Source organism: Populus alba, chromosome 19 (genome assembly GCF_005239225.2).
Source record: "Populus alba chromosome 19, ASM523922v2, whole genome shotgun sequence".
NCBI lineage: Eukaryota > Viridiplantae > Streptophyta > Magnoliopsida > Malpighiales > Salicaceae > Populus > Populus alba.
In genome coordinates this window covers 8,874,052-8,891,902 of record NC_133302.1, presented here as the reverse complement: position 1 = coordinate 8,891,902, position 17,851 = coordinate 8,874,052, and the positions used below count along the sequence as shown (strand labels likewise).

At 34.3% G+C, this 17,851-nt stretch overlaps 4 protein-coding genes across 8 annotated transcripts; all 4 read right to left on the bottom strand.

The window, feature by feature from the left end:
- Window positions 1-400: 400 nt before the first annotated feature.
- On the bottom strand, window positions 401-4,718 carry LOC118054914 (uncharacterized). Of its 2 annotated transcripts, none has more exons than XM_035066685.2 (8): window positions 4,458-4,718; window positions 3,836-4,165; window positions 3,560-3,734; window positions 2,918-3,098; window positions 2,739-2,819; window positions 2,405-2,512; window positions 1,390-1,659; window positions 401-737 (listed from the first exon to the last, which is right to left on the bottom strand). In XM_035066685.2, the coding sequence occupies exons 2-8, from the start codon at window positions 4,134-4,136 to the stop codon at window positions 639-641; spliced, it is 1,215 nt and encodes a 404-aa protein (XP_034922576.1). In that variant the 5' UTR covers window positions 4,137-4,165; window positions 4,458-4,718; the 3' UTR covers window positions 401-638. The 2 variants fall into 2 exon arrangements, with proteins under 2 accessions (XP_034922576.1, XP_073262932.1); XM_073406831.1 differs by having other exon boundaries at window positions 3,836-4,161; window positions 4,458-4,717.
- Window positions 4,719-6,479: 1,761 nt separating this feature from the next.
- LOC118054913 (proteasome subunit alpha type-2-like) lies at window positions 6,480-11,417 on the bottom strand. 4 transcript variants are annotated; one of them, XR_012168841.1, is made up of 4 exons: window positions 11,114-11,417; window positions 10,919-10,983; window positions 7,688-8,002; window positions 6,480-7,139 (listed from the first exon to the last, which is right to left on the bottom strand). XR_012168841.1 is itself a non-coding variant. In XM_035066683.2 (4 exons), the coding sequence occupies exons 1-4, from the start codon at window positions 11,229-11,231 to the stop codon at window positions 6,794-6,796; spliced, it is 378 nt and encodes a 125-aa protein (XP_034922574.1). In that variant the 5' UTR covers window positions 11,232-11,417; the 3' UTR covers window positions 6,480-6,793. The 4 variants fall into 4 exon arrangements, 3 of the variants coding, with proteins under 3 accessions (XP_034922574.1, XP_073262877.1, XP_034922575.1); XM_035066683.2 differs by having other exon boundaries at window positions 6,480-6,908; window positions 7,923-8,002; XM_073406776.1 differs by having other exon boundaries at window positions 6,480-6,908; window positions 7,956-8,002.
- A 1,199-nt stretch (window positions 11,418-12,616) lies between these two features.
- On the bottom strand, window positions 12,617-14,830 carry LOC140954161 (putative disease resistance protein RGA1). Its single transcript, XM_035066674.2, has 2 exons — window positions 13,121-14,830; window positions 12,617-13,016 (listed from the first exon to the last, which is right to left on the bottom strand). The coding sequence occupies exon 1, from the start codon at window positions 14,828-14,830 to the stop codon at window positions 13,121-13,123; it is 1,710 nt and encodes a 569-aa protein (XP_034922565.1). The 3' UTR covers window positions 12,617-13,016.
- LOC118054907 (putative disease resistance protein RGA4) lies at window positions 14,651-16,984 on the bottom strand. Its single transcript, XM_035066675.2, has 2 exons — window positions 16,856-16,984; window positions 14,651-15,918 (listed from the first exon to the last, which is right to left on the bottom strand). The coding sequence occupies exons 1-2, from the start codon at window positions 16,913-16,915 to the stop codon at window positions 15,322-15,324; spliced, it is 657 nt and encodes a 218-aa protein (XP_034922566.2). The 5' UTR covers window positions 16,916-16,984; the 3' UTR covers window positions 14,651-15,321.
- Between the last annotated feature and the right edge of the window lie 867 nt (window positions 16,985-17,851).

Genomic DNA, 17,851 nt, shown 5'->3' with positions numbered 1-17,851 from the left:
ATTTAAAGCATGTAAATAACGATAAAAAATAAAACTGTAAATAAACTCACCAAATAAATTGCAAAAACGATAAATTGTTGGTGAAAGATAAAGATTGTGTCTGAACAATCATTAACCAGGTATCCCCTACTTTTATTTTATTGATATTTAAAAAAATATATAAATTAGAAATGATACATTTTTTAAATACTAAAATGTTTTTGGAAACAATAGAAAAGTTGGATTTTAAAGGATTTAAATTTGATTATCTCAAAATTAAAATAAAATAAAATCTATTTGTTAGGCCAAATTGAACAATTCATGCAACAATTACTACCTTCTTAATTTCTGGGTAGGAGAAAATGCAACAATTCATGCATAATGGAGAAAAATAACAGTAGCATCACAATGGAGACAAACGTTTGAAACAATGGATTATAATCAAATAAATTATAGAATTTTTATTCTTTTGTTTTTCCAGCATCTCTCCTCATATCACACACAAATTACCTTACCCTCAAGAACAAGCGAAAACAATGAATTACATATAAGCAAGCGAAAAGTTAAATCAGAGGAGAGAATTTGGACTCGCAGACAGCGCCTCGTGATGGAATAGATTCCAGTCATGGGGCTTTCCCCCTTTCCAAACGGGAGAGTGTTCATGTTAGAAACCGTTCGCAGCATAAGAACTTGTCCCATATCAGTCTTAAGCTGTCCTCGAGCATTTTGGAGATTGAATCACCTTCAGCTCCCGGTTCCTTCATAATTCAACAAAAGCAGCTTTAAATACATGAAAAATGTTTTAGAAAATGAAGAACCGAATATGGTTCTCAAACAGGCATGGCATGACATGAACACATGCATGAATCCTGAAACTTAGCACAGCTTAACCTAAGAGCTCCCTTGGCGGTATTAAATCTATACCAGTTACTAGGTCAAATCTATATTAATGGGAACATATATAGATGATGCTCTCCCTTACAAGACAGTGTTGAAGGGCAGGCAGCATTAAGGGGAGCTTAGAACTATGATAACAATTGTTTTTCAAAGTGTTTTTCACTCAAAAATACATAAAAGGAGAGAGAGAGAGAGAGAGAGTAATGCTAGGGGTACTTAAATTGTTGCAGGGAAAGTTTTTCAAGCAACAAAGTGGAAATATGATCACATTTAGGGAGATAATGATAATAATGGAATGTCAAGACGGATAAATCACCAATCATCAAGTAAAAATCTTTTAGTAAGCTAAGCATCTCTAGCATTACTCCACACACAAAAAAAGAGAAGAAGGTTCTGACAGAACATATTTTCTTTGTCTGGAGTGAAATCTGAAACAAAATATCTGGAGAATAAGATGAGACGAAGCAACATAAAGATGCATAGAGAAAAGTAAAACCCAATAAAGGAACTTGCCTGTATTTCTGAAACAATTCTTTTCAACTTCAGATAAATCTCTCTTGCAGCTTCCCCAGCTCCACTCCTAAAATCAAAACGATCGGCATCTCTGACTTTAAGCCTAAACGATGAACTTTTATAGGCTTTGGTTACTGTGTGCCAAGCCCCAGTGACGCTATATCTACCACCAGAAGACGCCTTCCCTAGGGGCCATCTTAATCCACCCTTCGTATCTGAATCTAGAACTGCAGAATTGATCAGACCTGTAATGCTATTCATCTCGTCATCCTGCATTGATTCATACAATCAGTCACAGCGTCACTCTATTACAATGAAGTTTCTTGGCTTTGATTTTTTTAAGTAGGATGATTATCAGAATAACAATCCGGGTGTAGATTAATTAGGCTGTTGATTAATTGGATAGGAAGAAAGAAACCACACTAACAAATTAGATACTTGGTTACTAAGGAGACAATACCAAATCATTGTCTTCTGCTTTATAAACTAAAATCTTCATGCAAGAAATAAATTACTCTTAGAAGCTTTGTGCTGTCTAGACTCTAGATGAAAATCTCTCGCAAATTTAGGGAAATCATTGTTCCAACTATGAAAATACTAGATTTCTCCAGCATGAAAGAGCAATATCCAGGAATATGGTTTTAACCTTCTAAATTTTGTTCCAGACATGTTAGCCTATCTTGCTAGTACAAGCCTACTTAATGCTTGTTTTACATATCTTCTCTTCTACGAGCGATCAAACCAAGTTCATATCTTCTCTTCTACGAGCTATCAAACCAAGTTCAAGAATACAGATTATTTGAAATGGAAAAAGCACTGTTTAGACACGATCAGGAAAGTAATTTAAGGAAAATACAAAGGAAAGATGCTTGCACAAGTTCACACTTCAAGTTTCTGCTGGGCATGGGCAGAACCCAAGAAACTTCATGCTCCAATGAGTGTCTAACAATCCTGCTGTATGATTGTAACTAAATTGCTGTAGTGAATTGAATCAGTGAGAGACAGTACAACTTACAGTTAGAGTTGTTAAGATCTTCTTGGTGCTAAGCATTAGCCTGAGGTCCAGATTCTTATCGAGACATGATACATCTATGACCATCTGGCGCACTTGGTTTAGTTCAACCTACAAGAAATCCTTATGCTTTAATGCGACTCCATGAACAAAAAAAGGTAAAGTGAAGAAAAAAAATAAAATTAAACCATATTAAATCCATAAATGAAAATCAGAAGGTGTCCATGAGATTACACAATGTCACTTTGATAAAGCACAAATTACCAAAAACAAAATCTACCATATAATATGACAAATTAACATGAGAGGACAGGACTCTAGGTAGTACAAAACCTGCCTTGTAGAGGAGAAGTTTTTTATTTTCCAGCACACTGCATTTGCATGAAATAGTGGTATCTGGCCGTGTATTATCAGACAACTGCTTGAAGGAAGAAAAGTTAATGACAAATTGAATTAAAAAATAATAAGAAGAAAATAAGAAAACAGCACAAAGTAGGCATGCAGCAAAAAGAATACCTTTACATGATAAACATCTTTCTCCTCTTCAAAATCAACTCCAATCACTGGGACCACTCCATCTATAATATTCTCCATGTATGAAGAAGGAATATTTGTGTACAATGATCTTCTGAGTTGTCTCAAAATGGCTTCTTCAACCTGAATTTTATCGACACTTTCTAGTGCGATTGAACGGCTCCTGCATCACACAAATTAACTGTCAAGGTCTTATGTTGAGGAACAAAAGACTTTAATGCTTACATTCTGCCCTTAGTTCATCGAATATATCATGGAGTCAACTTCATTTTGACTGATGCAAGAAAGAGAACTACAGCTAGTAGTTAAGAAGTCCACTGAACACCAAAAGGACTATAATGGTTCAAAATTAAAGAATTCTTTGCCTGTAGTGCATCTAAAATTTAAGGAATTCTATTCCTAGAAGCTTCCTGCTGCAACGCAAAAGGAAGTAACTTCAAGGAGAAAAACTGCCACAATTCCAGCCAACTTCACAACATAAGCAATTTTTCAGTTGCATAATAAATTCCTGTGTCCTTTCATCTAAAAAGCAGTCATAAGTTGGAAAAACAGACAATGTTCCATATCATACCACTAACATTAACTTAATTTGCTATATCTATAGAGAGAAGTTGGATTGCTCACCCATGAAAAAGAAATTTTCCCAATCGAGCAACCAATGTTGGCTTTACTCTTTCAGAACCTTGAGCATCCATTTCATTCCTCAAGATTTCGAAAGAAGAGAGTAGTTCTTGCTGTACTTCTTCAGTTATAATCTCCCATGGACTTCTGGAGCAATTCCTTTCCAATTTGCTATCCTCTACATTGCATGAAATTTAATAAAACAATTTCAATAAAAACATTTAACTCAAACACCTTTCAAGAGCAGAAGCAACCAACAGAGAAGGATTGAACACCGACCTTCAGTTACAACGCTATTCACCAAGACCAGAGGCTTTTCTCCACTTTTACGGTCAACATATTCCAAGGAAATCGGCTGGAGATGGATGTGAGGAGGAAAGTTGTCATCATCGTCCAAACCAACAGCAAACCATTTAGATATGCAACGGTCTGCGTAAACGATCTTTCCACTCTTATCTAAATGAGAAGTGGATGCTCTCAAATTCATATTTCTTTTAAAACGAGGATGCAGTGTCTCTGGAATTGGGGATGCCCTTCTCTCATCCTTGGAATACCGCTTGTGTGGAGGAATGTAAGCCATCAAATTAACAGGAAACGTATGTAGCCTGGCTGCCCAAAAAGAACACATTATTGAAACAAGTAGGCAGAAAGAAACCTACCAGAAAAGAAAAGAAAAGAAATTCTGCTATTTCAAGAAGCCAAAAGAAAGAAAAATTCAGTCGCAGATGACATCACAATCTGAATTCCGAAGAAAAAAAACAACCCAGATAAACATATATTACAATAAACTCATTAACTCAAACATTTTAGTAAAAATGATTCACTGAAGCAAAGAACTAAGACCCAGAAACGAAAAGGTCTTAAACAGAGTAAGATTAAAGCAGTAGAGAGACGATCATACCAGAGAGTTAAAAAATGCTGTTTTTATGTAACTCTAGCTCTGCTCTGTTGGTATTGTACTGTAAAAACACAAATTGGAGCATGTATATATATATAGGGAGGAAAGGGACCACACACTCGATCAAGTTAGTGAGTACTTCCCTTGGAGGGTTTTCTTCAAAACAGCTTTTCATTATTTCTTTTAAGATTCTTCGGTGGGGAGTCCAAAACTTGACATCCAAATTTTAAGATTCTTCGTTTCTTGGAAAAACAATTGATTTCGAGAACAAAATTTAAAAGAAAGACTCGCATTTCAATGAGTTATCTTATTTGCGAATATTTTTTTAATAATTTTTATAGTACTGTCATGTAGTATAATATATTGAATATTATATTTAAGGGCTTGTTTTTTATATTTTAAAAGGTATTTTAAAAAATATATATATTTTAATTAATATTTTTTGATATTTTTAAATTATTTTAATATGTTAATGTCAAAAATAATTTTTAAAACGCTTGTCTGGAAATGTAGAGTAATGTTATTTTGATATATTTTTAAACAAAAAAAATTTTAAAACTAATTATTAGTAGATTTTTAAACACTCCCATTAAATTTTTTATGTTTGGAAATGTGGAGTATATTTTTTTTGGTATTGGTATTGGCAGTGACATTCAAGTTTTGATCAAATTTAAACTACTTGTTTGGAAATGCGGAGTAATGTTTTTAAGTGGTTTTTAAATAAAAAATATATTAAAATAAATTTTTTAAAAAAGTTTTTTTAATTAATATTTTATATTTACATATCAAAATTATGAAAAAAATATTAATATTTTTTAAATGAAAAAAATTCAGTTGAACTCCATTACCAAAAAACAAAAAATTAATCACTTTTAGAGTTCAAATATTTACCATACGAATTTCAAGCAATTACATTGCAATACTTTGCCCTTGCCACCAAATGAAAGTTAACCTTTTTTATTTATTATTTTTTTTTGGTCCCAAGAGAAACACCCAATCAAGCTACTTCACTAGGAGGGGTTTGATAACTTCAAAAAAGAGCTTTCCATTCTTTCTTCCAACATTCCTCGGTGGGATGAATCCTCCTATAAAGGACGAACAAATGAGGGAGAAAGGGACACCCACTCCATCAAGCTAGTTCTTCATTAAGATTTTGTTTGTCTACGCGGTTGTGTTTTATTTAAAACACAATCCATAAGCTATTTTATAATAAAAAAAACAATTTATTATGCCTGGGGCTCATATAATTTTTTACGTTTAAAACGTTGTAAAGGAAAAATTATAAAAACCTGCTTTTCATGCGCTGCAGACTATAAAAAATAAGGAACAGTGCAATTCACTTGCACTGTCTGCAGGGTTTTTTTTAGTGTGTTAATTGTATTAATTTTTTTAAAAAAAATAAACTAGTTTAGAGAATTAAATTTATTCGCGATGTGAACAATATTTTTTTTTGAAAAACTATTATAGAGTGAATTAAATTCACTTGCACAGTAATATCAATTTTATATCTGATAATATTTTATCTAATTTTATTACACGCTCAAAAAATTATGAAAACTGTAGTTTTTATCGGATGAATTTTTGCACGTAATGGAATTATAAATAGTTTAATGGAATAATAAAAAAATATTTTATATAAAGTATTATTTTTTTCATGATGTAATAGGAGTAATTAATTTTACAATATTTAAATTTAAAACCATCAATATTAATATATATTTTTTAAAATTATTTTATAACCTCAATTTCAAAAGCATTCTTAACCAACACACATTAAACTATTTTTTCTTCAACCACAGTTTTAACCAAAACACCTATTTTTTCAAACCAACCTCAACTAAAAGTACTTTTTATAAAACAAGTTTTTTCAAACCACAACCACAACAGCTACCGCAATACTAAACACACTCTAAGAATACTGAAGTTTCTAGTGAAATGTATCTGATATGGACACCTGATTATAGCATTCTACTGAAATTCCTGCTTCTCTATTTCTTCTCTTCATTTTATGTTATTCCACTAATCTTCCAAACTGGATCATGGTAATATATATCTGTCCATCCAAACTAATTGCAAAGAAGCAGAGTCCAACATGATTAAAACGAAAGCTAGGTTATAAAATATCGTCAGACAAAGTGTTGATTCGAATGATGATCTTAGGAATTTGTTCAGTTGGAGATACACTCAGATATGTCAAGTCGTGGAGCATTTCAAGCAGTAGTTTGCTGATTGAAATGACTGTAAATGGATCCCAATTGGCAACTGTCATAATTGCACTGCGAGATCCGTTTTATGTTTCTTCAGAACATCAGTTTTCATCGTGATGCCTTCTTCCTTCATCAAAAAGTGGGCCAAATCATAGGAGTATGTCTCGCATCTTCAACTTTAAGGAGTCCTCCTTCATTTCTTGAAAATCCTGGAAAAACAGCTAAGATTTTGCCAGCTCCATTTGATCTGTATGGAAACGGACAGCTCTCCACCAATCAGCAACAGAGGGGTAGGGAGGTGAAGAAGAGAGGGAATAGATGAAATCCCTAATAGTAGCTTGGTGGTTTTTGTTCCGATGACCAAACCAGATAATGTACGAGTTAACAGGTGCAGCCAGAACAGGCCCCTAGAAAAGCACTGAAGGTCTACTACATCAGATGACCCTTCATAGTTCTTGGCCCGGTTGAATAGGTTGTCCTGGCTCCCAGAAAAGCCCAGAAGACAAACAAAACAGAGACAGCAAGAGTAGCATAAGTTTAATATGCATTAAGTCTTTAGTCTTTAGTTCTGTGGGTTGTGACAGTTGAGGGAAGTTCTTGTATAAAAGATGAGCAGGTCTATTAAGGGAGGAAGAGGGGTATGTGACTTGGTGAGATTCTTCATTTTTTTATTATTTCCTTGTGGTGGACACAATGGTTTACTTAGATGAAGTGAATTCTTGCATGACAGCAACAAAAGAAGTGTGATTCGGCACTGTCAAGAAAAAAGTAGAGCAGAGCAACCCTTTTTGACGGAGGCTAATAAGTTGCAAAAGTTAGTAAGAAGTGGCTCATCGAGCAACCAAATAGCCAAGATGTCTTATTTCAAACCCTAGTACAGAGGAATGCCGTATTTTTATTTTTCCAAGGAACTGCATTTTTGTCCCCCTCTTATCCTTCTTTTTTCCTGTTGAAACAGCAACAGGGTACATCTACTCCATGTCAAAGTCAAGTCTATAACCAGACCAGTAAAGAGCATTGACTTACAAGGAGTTCCATTGAAGTTTCGATTATGAGCAGGCATGCTTCTATCCCAACTTACCACTCTGGTCAGATTTCACACTTATCAGAGCACTGTGATGACAACAGCAGAAACTATCTAATTTCCCACCAAACATAAAGAGAGCTTTGAATCTACACACCCGCCAGTTATAATCATTCAAGACAGATATGTTAGGTATAGTTAAGGCCAGAGAGAAACACAAGCTAAAAAAAAATGCACCTTCTAATTACCGAGAAGCATGCAGAAAAAAACCTGTAGACAACTCCAATATTGGGTGTCAGATTCTGTATTTTCTGAACCTGAAACAACAAGCAATTAAATTCCATTAACAACCATCTCAAGTTCTATACTATCTTGCAAGTTATATACCATCAATGAAATAGTTTTTATTTAAAGGGATTAAAATGACATCTTTTTACCAAAATTGTTTCAAAATTTTGTCAACTTTCATTGTGTCAAAATCATTATTGCCGCGATTATAACCATTGCCATCTCTTCCTCAATATTGCCTTTACTACCTGCTGTTATAACACTTGTCGTTTTATCACCTCAACAAATCAATATCATTCTTCTTACCTTAGTTCTTATCAAACAATATAAGTCTTGTTTGATTGTAAAATATCTCATACAAAAGAAATATAAAGAAGAACACTTCTTCTATGAAATAGTTCGAATACGCAAAACAAATGACCCCTTTCAATTAAGATTATAACAGCATGATTCTACGAATAGAAACAAGAATGACTCTAGAGTTGTAGATCATAATGCTATGTATAAAATAAAGAAAATCTATGTAAGAAGTATTCCATAGAGCAGAGCAACCCTTTATGACAGAGGCTAACAAGTTGCAAAAGTTTGTAAGAAGTGGCTCATTGAGCAACCAAATAGCCAAGATGTCTCATGTCAAACCCAAGTACAGAGGAATGCCGTCTTTTTATTTTTCTAAGGAACTGCATATTTGCCCCCCTCTTCTTCTTCTTTTTTCCTGTTTAAAGTTTAAACAGCAACAGGGGACATGTACTCCATGTCAAAGTCAAGTCCATAACCAGACCAGTAAAGAACATTGACCTACAAGGAGTTAAATACCATCAACATGAATCGCTTTCTGGTAATTCAATATACCCCGTTCCCTTCGAGATCTCTTTTGAAGGTGGTGTAGGGCCTGTTCAAGTTACGCAGGAGTCGTTTCGGTTGTAACTTGGACGCAAGCAAGAAAATGAATATCTCCTTTTGGGCGAACGACGGGGATTGAACCCGCGCGTGGTGGATTCACAATCCACTGCCTTGATCCTCTTGGCTACATCCGCCCCTACCCCCGCACAGGTTTCAGTCTCCATCTACGTTCGGGTGGGGCCTCTTCGCAAGGAGGCGAGGGCGTGAAGAGAGATTAATGAAAAAAAGAAAGCAAGCCCTAAATCTTAAAAGTCCTGGATGCAAAAAGCCCGATTTGCTGGTTGAGGCCATGGCGAGATCCAATTCGACATACCATCTCTTATTCTTTTTGAAGGAAAGTCCAAGTAAACCATTAATTTAGGTTGATTTTGTTTTTAAAAGTGATTAAAATGATATTGTTTTGATTGAATTTTTTTTAAAAAAAAAATTAAATCAACAATATTTAACCAAATTTACTTGAGTTTATCGGCATATTTTACCCAAGTCAGGCTATATTAATTCTTTTCTTTAATTTTTTTTTTTTGAAGTTCTTAACTTAATTACCAAGAAGATCCGCTTAATTTTGAGTTATATTAAATTTGGTTTTATAAGCAGTACCTTTATTTTAGCTGATCCATTGAATATTTGGTGCTATTCTATTCAATTTAATCAAACTTTTATTTGGCTGAGAAGAATTTGGCAATCAGAATCTTGTGATTTTGATGATGGCTCTTGAACCGGAAACCATGTGTTAGTTAATATCTCCTTTTTTTTTTCTTATATCGCGGACATACTCCTTGACACCACCCATGGATGAGCACTTAGCCACTCTAAAAAACAAAACCAACAATTGCACACTTGCATGTGAGTTGGGGAGCACAATGATTCTCAAGAGTATGATCTCACACTTCCATGTGGGTTGGGGTACATAATGATTTTTAGGAGGTTACTGATCCGGGGTTTCAACCTCTCTTTTCATATGAAATTTTTTTTCGGATAAACTCGTTATGGTAACTAGATATTTTTACAAATTTTTACGGATTAATACCACAAAGACTTTAAAGGTTAGTAATGAATCAAAATAAAATGAACTCAACAAATTAAACCCTCAAAATGGACTGAAAAAACTCCCCCAGAATATCTCTTCACTCGAGTTGAGATGAATTTTTGCTTTATATTCCATGTGCTGGTTCTATCATGTTTAGAATCATTGTTTTTGCAATTTGTCCTTTTCATGCTGGGTTAAGCAAATATGGTGGTATCTATATTGATTCTGATATCATAGTTTGAATCTATATTGTCTTCCGTTATTAATGCTATTGGTCTGAAGAATCCTCTGTCTGGAAGTTCTTTGAATGGGGCTGTGATGGCATTTATTTTGCAGAAATCATATTTATTGTTGAAGATTTTTTGTGTTAGGTTTAGATAACTTTATTTGGATTTAATCCACAAAATCGATGGGCATCATCTCTTATAGATGAATCGATGGGTATCAAGTTATATGCCATCTTGCAAATTAAAATAATAGACCACTCGACTGGCTCCAAAATCAACACGATTTAAAATAATCAACACTATGTTTTTATACAGTGTGGGATTAATGAGGATATAAATCTACAGACTCCAACATCCAAAGTCTCAATCTTAGAGTTATTAACAAGTATAGCAACGCCTCATTGGCAAGAACTCAAATCACTAAGCTCAAATTACTAATAAAAATTACAAATTTACTCCGAATTTTAACAGATTTCTACCAGCCGATGTCACTAAACTCAAATTACTCCTAAAAAACTAAATATAAACCCATTAACTACTAGACCAACACCTCATTGGCTAGACTCCACGTTGCTTTTCCACAAGAATCATCAGCTTCTTCAGTTAGAATGCTACAAGCCCATGTCTCTATACTTATGTTATTACTAAAAGATCACATGGCCAACCCGAAAAGTTCACAAAGAAGACACAATCAAAAACGCAAAAAAAAAAAAAAAAAAAAAGGGCTTCTTGATTTCAACCAAAGAGTATAACATAACCAATAAAAATAATAATAAATGTTTACTTACAGAAGATTCATCGACTAAAATAGATGGCAATTTCTTCTCAGTTGCAATAACAACACCGTTTGCCGCTACAACACCATAACAAATAATAAAATCAACAACATAGTATCTAAGCACCCATCAGCAACATAGTACATTCAAAAATGACAAGAAAATGAGAAAAACAAGAAGAAGAGAGAGAGCTTAAATTGCAACAACCTTTGATTCCGAGAGAAGTTTGGCCTGATCCAACGGCAGTCAATGCCTGCTCAATCTGTACTAGCTTTCCGGTAGGACTGAAACTAGTGAGAGAAAAGGAGTACTGGCTATCACCCATGGTTTATTGCTTGAAGATGCAGAGAAGAAAAACTGAGAATGCGAGCGTGTGGGAGAGAAAGGCAGGGATATTTACTTGGGGTTTGAACTTTGCTTTTCTTGTTGGAGAAGAAGGTGTTTTCTTAGGAGGGCATTTACAATGGAGTATTTTGGGCTTTTATGACGGCATGTTGATTCTCTTTACATTGAGCTCAATGAAGGCTTTAATTTTTTAAACTTATCTTCATCCGGTTCAGTTCACGGGATGAGAAGTTTAATTTTTTTTTTTAAGAAAATAAAATAGCATTATTTTTAGTAATTGTTTTTTAAATTATATTTTACCTGAGTCCACAGGCGATGTATAAAGTTTTTTTTAAAAAAAATTTAAAAATAATATTTTTAATATTTACTTATTATTTATAAAACGTATTAGATTTTCATTTTATATTTGTTACCGGGTAAAATTTTATTTTTTAATTTGGTCCTCAAATTTGTTTTTGAACAATCACGTTCTATTTAAAAAGTAATTAATTTCAAATTCTTATGAAAATATTGGATTGGGAAAGGAGGAACCGAAATGAAAAACAAGACGGACATGGGTAATGCACCATAAATTTTAAAAACGTTCACTTTGAGCTTTCAATTTAAACAATCACGTAAATTATATAATTTTTGTTCCTCAAAATTATTTCAATTCTATTTTGGTGTAACTATTTATTTTTGATATATTTTTAGTTCTTGATTGAGAGATGAGAAAAAGAGGTAACTGGATTCAGATAATAAAAAAAAAAATTGTTGCTGACACCGACTTAGACCACCAAAATAAGGAATATTTATGTCAAATTATTAGAGGAGTTCCTATTATGTCAAAATAATTTTGTTTATTTTGATATATTTCTAAATAAAAATCACTTTAAAAAAAATAATTCTTTCAAACATGTTTTTTAATGTTTGTTCAAAACTTGTGCTTTTTAAAACATGCATTCTAACGCAAAGAAAGCATATAAAACACATCATAGTTGCAAAAGTGTGTAGTTTTAATTATTAGCAAAAGTATTCTAAAATATGAAAAGATAGGTTTAAATACCCTAAATATCCGTAAATAACTAGAAAACAATTAATTAAAAAATAATAAAACTAAAATCCAAAACTATCAAGGAGAAAATCTAAAATATGGTCTGAAATTTCAAAGGCAATTTTTTAAGAGTGGCATTTAGAGCATTTAAGTAAGGAATAAGCTTCACGTGATCGAGATAATATCATTTTAGATTAATTTTTTAACATGTAAAATTTAAGTCTAATTCAATAATTAAATAAAAAAAATTACCTCTTCCTGCCGGTCTTAAATATTCTTTAAATATGAACATATGAATTACATATTATGTTATATATGTTGAGAGAGAGAGAGAGAGAAAATATCACAGCTGCATTTGATAGAGTAAATGGTAAGTAGGAAATAAAATCGAATTACAGTGAAGTTTGAATGAAATCCTCCATGTAAGTCAAGAGGTCAGATAGAGTAAGCTTCACTTGAGCTTTCATATTATTTTACACTCAACCTTATCAAACACCAAAGCAAATAATTAATATACCAACAGGTTGGTGGCTCAGTGGTTGTCGGGGCAGCACTCCTTTCTTTGAATTTCAGTTCGAATCCTAATGAGAGTGGGGCTGAAGAGTTTATTCCCTTCCTGTCTCTATTGAGTCCTTCCTGTGCGGTATGACTATCACCCCCACGGTGTCTTACTTGCTCACTAGGCTTGCAGGATGTTCAGTAAGCCGTGAAATTAGTCGTAATACGTGCAAGCTGGTAGGATAACACATGTTAATAATAATAATAATAATAAAAAAAAAAAAAGCAAATAATTTAATACACTCAGAGCAGGTTCTAAAGAGTTCTGTCTTTCTCACCTATGTATCATAAAAATAAATCTTTGGGATGTGAGAAATCTTTTGCCAATCTTCACCCATCTCCTTCCCGTAACGTTTCCTTAGATTGGGGCACATGCTTATCTCCAATTCCTGTAGAGGCGCTGCCAAAACATAGTCTGGTAGTGCTCTCAACAACGGGCACTGATGAATCATCAACTGTTGAAGTTGTGGCATAATGGATATTATTGAAGTTGTGTTGGCATCTTCTTCTCCCACTCTCCTTTCAATTCCAACCCACTCTTCTACTCCGAGATTCCAAATCTCAAGTTTTTTTAATTTGGGGAAAGCAGTGACCCTTGCAATTTCTCCTTCATTAATACTGGCATTCTCATCTTTTTCTATACCTAAAAATCCAGCATCCAACCTTCTCACCTTCAACAACGTCAATTCCAGTCTTTCAAGGTTGGACAATCTTCCTAACGGAGGCAAGACCTCCACGTTTCCACAATGATCAAGTCTAAGCTCTTGTAATCTGGTTAATGTCATCATCCAATTTGGCAAATCCAACCCTTCGTACCTAGATATGGTTAGGTTTTCCAAGTTTGGCGGAGGCTGTAAACCTTCAATTAAATTGCCGTTATCCTGGTTGTGGTTGAAACCTAATCCCAAACGAAGCAGGCGCTTCTTATTCTTGAGTTGAGCTTCTGCAGCGTCACTCGCATCTTCTTTACCTCCTCCTAGATGCCGTATATTAAGAGTCCCTCCAATGTGATTTAAGTTTTTTAATTCTCGTAGATTAGCTGCTTTACTTTCCTTCTCATAACCACCCCACACAATAAACTTATCTAATGTTCGAAGACATGTTATCCTCTCTATTCCCTTTGGTATGAAGGCCACACCTGAACCATCAATCTGGAGATGCCTCAATTTGATAAGTTTTCCAATCGCCCGAGGTAATTCCTTGAGAGAACGACACCAAGTAACGTCTAGGGATTGCAGATTGCATAAATCACACATGGTTTCTGGCAGGGACTCCAACTCTCTACAAGATGCCAAATTGAGGTGTCTCAAATGTATCAATTTCTCTACCTGATTTGGTATTTCTTCGATAGAAGACTCTGACAAATTCAATGACCTGATGCATGTTAACTGCTTGAATAAATCAGGTAGTGCAGCTCCAAGCGAAGGGTCTGTAGTGTGGATCAAGAGGCTGCGAAGACCTTTTGCTTTGTGAATGGAGTTAGGAAAAAAGGTCTCCTCTGACAGCATCATGCTTAAATGACGAACCCTTTCAATTGAAGTCTCCACTGTTGCTTCTCCAAGTGTATTGACATCCACTGTTAGACATTCATTTTTTGTCATATATTGGGCAAAATCATGCACTATATCATGCATCTTGAATTTCATTCCTTCAAACCGATGCCTCTCAAAATCTTGGAAGAAAGAGCGCGCTGCTAAGACTTGAAAGTACTGCTCTCCTACAAGCTCCATATCTCCACCTGAAGTCTCCTTGAGGTAACCTTGAGCCATCCACATCTTCACCAATTCATATTTTCCCATCTTGTAGTCTTTTGGAAACATGGCACAATACAAGAAACATCGTCTTACCACAGAAGGTAAATCGTAGTAACTCAAAAGCAAAGGTATAAATATTCGTCGTTCAATCTGATCTCTATCAACCTCATCTAGCCTCCACAGTTCGCTAGATAAAACACGTTCCCATTCTTCTCTTGTTCTTTTAGACTGCATTAGACCTCCTAATACCTTGGCAGCTAGAGGCAAGCCCTTGCACTTGTTTTGCAATTTTATCGCCGATATCTGTCAATCTTTTGCGCTCATCTTCGCTTCTTTCCTGGAATGCCACATGATTGAATATTGACCTGCATACCTCATCGGACAATTTCTCAATGTTGATCCGGTGGTCACTTCCCATCATCGTTGCCACAGTGTCCTTACGAGTGGTCACTAGAATTCTGCTTCCTCGTGCACAGCCTGTGAGAGATGGTTTCAGTTGTTCCCATTGTCCATGATTTTCGGTCCATACATCATCAAGGACAAGAAGGAACCTCTTTCCTTAATGGATTCAGAAACCCTTCGCAAAGGGATTGCAATCCTACCAAAATCAGATGCACTCCCTTCAAGCTCCTCAAGGATAGCTTTGGCTATTCTAAACCTCATCAAATGGTTCTGAAACACACACCCATATCTTTTTCTTAAAATGAGCCGTAACCTCAGAATCATTAAAGGCTAGTTGGGCGAGAGTTGTTTTTTCCAATTCCGCCCAGCCCTACTAGAGAGATGACATCCACGTCCCGTGCTTCTTGACTACTTTCAGCCAGCAACTTGCTTACAACATTTCTCTTTTCACCATCTCGACCAATCACGCTTGATTCATCAACAAAGGAGGTAGTTGTTGGTCGCTGGAGTTCATCAGTGGCTTTGTACAGATCAAAGCCATACTTAGCTCTCTCTTTGGCAATGTCATCCACTTTTTCATTAACTTCTTTGATCTTCAGGGCAATGTCGCGACGTCGAACCACTTGATTGAAACAAAAGCAAGGAGTCCCCAGGAAGGAACACCGTATCTTCTGTCGGCTGTGAGTATTTTCTTCAGCTTCCTCCATTTTCCATCTAAGAATTGCAGTGCTCCATTCATCTAGCACGTCATCCATATCATAACATGCATCTTTGAGCTTGTCTACCCAATGTCTTACAGCCTTATCCTTAACTTGTTTTCTATCTGCATCTTCAAGGACAGATTGGATATCAAGGAGATTGCTTTTCAGCTTGTCACATTGTTCCTTCACACCCACTACTAGGTTCACCTCTTCTTGTACCTATTAGTGTGCAAAGGAAAAGAAACGTTAAGCATAGGAAACATTTCTATGACAATTTCACACCCCCTACTAGGTTCACCTCTTCCTGTACCTATTAGTGTAGAAAATACAAGTTCAAGCGTAGGAAACATTTTTATTTTTGTATTAATATATTTTATTGTGAAATGAATTTAATATATTAATAATTTATATATAAAATATTTATTAGAAATAATAATATTTCTTTTTTCTTTTTATCATCATGATGATGATATCAGTCTGCACTATGCTACAGTACAAGAAGGTATAAAATGAATCTTAAATGGTAAAATGTTAAACCTGTACGTGTGTGTGTGTATATATATGTGTGTATGGAAAGAGTTCAATGTTCTCACGAGAGAAGTAATATTTCTCCTTTGAACCGACATAAAAATCTGGTTTTCATTTTACATTAAAATATAGATATATGGATGTATAAAGGCAAGTGAATAAAAGGATCTAGCTTACCAAAAAAAAAGAATAAAAGGATCTGCATGTATATATTTGTGAAGTCAATTTAGAAATAAAGGCATGATAATAAGATTGTGTTGATAACTATATAGTTTTAATTCACACCAAATACTCACTCGCTAATCCTTTGAACTTTTTATTGATTATTTTACCTTTAATAGTTCAGTTTAAAGAGAATTGGCAACTCTTGTTTTGTCTTTTTTGGTTTTCTTATATCCGGAATGATATATTTTCTTTAGGTTATTTTTAGAAATATGAAATATAATAAAACTAGAAAAAGAATTCTTTAATAAAATAGAAATATATACTCGAGGATTTAAAATATTATTTTTATTTTTTTCAAGTTAAAAGTATTCTTTTTATGAGAGGAAGAAAAAAGGCTTGAACTTTATATATATTTCTTATCTTTGCTAGGTAAATCAGGTTATTGCAGATGGCAGAAAAATACCTGTTGAGCAACGATCGTGGTTAACTGCTCCAAGATCGGAGATAGAAGTGCCTCAGCCATCGCCTGTTTAGTTCTGATTAGAGAGAGAGAGAGAGAGAGAAGCAGTGATGATAGGCAGACAGAGAGAAAGAGAGGGTGAAGGGAAGGAGGCGGCTGATTGTGAATGGAAGTTAGTTTATATACTTGGGGTTTCTCGTTGCAGGTGGAGTTCTTGCAACTTGTAGTTTTTTTTACTAGTGAAGCTTTGTATTTTAGTGTCTCCACATTTTTTTATTAGTTTTTGTAGGCCTGTGGTAAAGCGAGATCAGCACAACTTGTAATTTTAGCTGGCAGTAAACCTGAAGTAATGAGAAAATAATTTGATTTAGTTGTTTCTGGTTATGGGACACAAAGTGGTGTTTTTTTATTAAAAAAAAAACAAACAGAGGGAATGCAAGAAAGAAAGTCACAGCTGCATTTGATAGAATAAATGTAAGTAGGAAATAAAATCCAATTCAAGAATAGATTACAAATGATTTTAATCCATTTACAGAAAAAGTGTATATAAAATATATGGTTTTAAAACAACATTGAATCAAATCCACCATGTATACAAGGCTTACAAGTTATTTAACATAGTCGCAAACTCAATAACATCAAAGCATGCATATAATATTGGGTGTCAGATTCTGTATTTTCTAAACCTGAAACAACAAGCAATTAAATTCCATTAAACAAGTTTTACTCGAGTCTACCAAGATATTTTAACCAGGTCAAATCATATTAATTTTTTTTTTATTTATGTTTTTTTGAAGTTCTTACCTTAATTACCAAAAATTAAGCCTTTTTGCGGTATTAGATTGAGATTTTGGATTTTTTTTTTAAAAAAATAATAATAGCTAGCGTTCATGTCCCCTGTATAAACAAGGTTTTGAAGTAGAAGATCTGAAAGCAAGCAACATGGTTGAAATTCACATGTTTAGTACATAGAAGAACTGCACCACCAACACTGTTCAA

Coding starts and splice junctions, on each gene's coding strand:
- LOC118054913 (XM_035066683.2), bottom strand. CDS start 11,231: ATGGGTGATAGCCAGTACTCCTTTTCTCTCACTAGTTTCAGTCCTACC. Junction 8,003..10,918: donor TTTTAGTCGATGAATCTTCT/GTAAGTAAACAT, acceptor TTGTTGTTTCAG/GTTCAGAAAATACAGAATCT. Junction 6,909..7,922: donor TGCTTCTCGGTAATTAGAAG/GTGCATTTTTTT, acceptor GTTTCCATACAG/ATCAAATGGAGCTGGCAAAA.
- LOC118054907 (XM_035066675.2), bottom strand. CDS start 16,915: ATGGCTGAGGCACTTCTATCTCCGATCTTGGAGCAGTTAACCACGATC. Junction 15,919..16,855: donor CCACGATCGTTGCTCAACAG/GTATTTTTCTGC, acceptor GCACACTAATAG/GTACAAGAAGAGGTGAACCT.
- LOC140954161 (XM_035066674.2), bottom strand. CDS start 14,830: ATGCAGTCTAAAAGAACAAGAGAAGAATGGGAACGTGTTTTATCTAGC.
- LOC118054914 (XM_035066685.2), bottom strand. CDS start 4,136: ATGGCTTACATTCCTCCACACAAGCGGTATTCCAAGGATGAGAGAAGG. Junction 2,513..2,738: donor AAAAACTTCTCCTCTACAAG/GCAGGTTTTGTA, acceptor GATTTCTTGTAG/GTTGAACTAAACCAAGTGCG. Junction 738..1,389: donor GAATTGTTTCAGAAATACAG/GCAAGTTCCTTT, acceptor TGAATTATGAAG/GAACCGGGAGCTGAAGGTGA.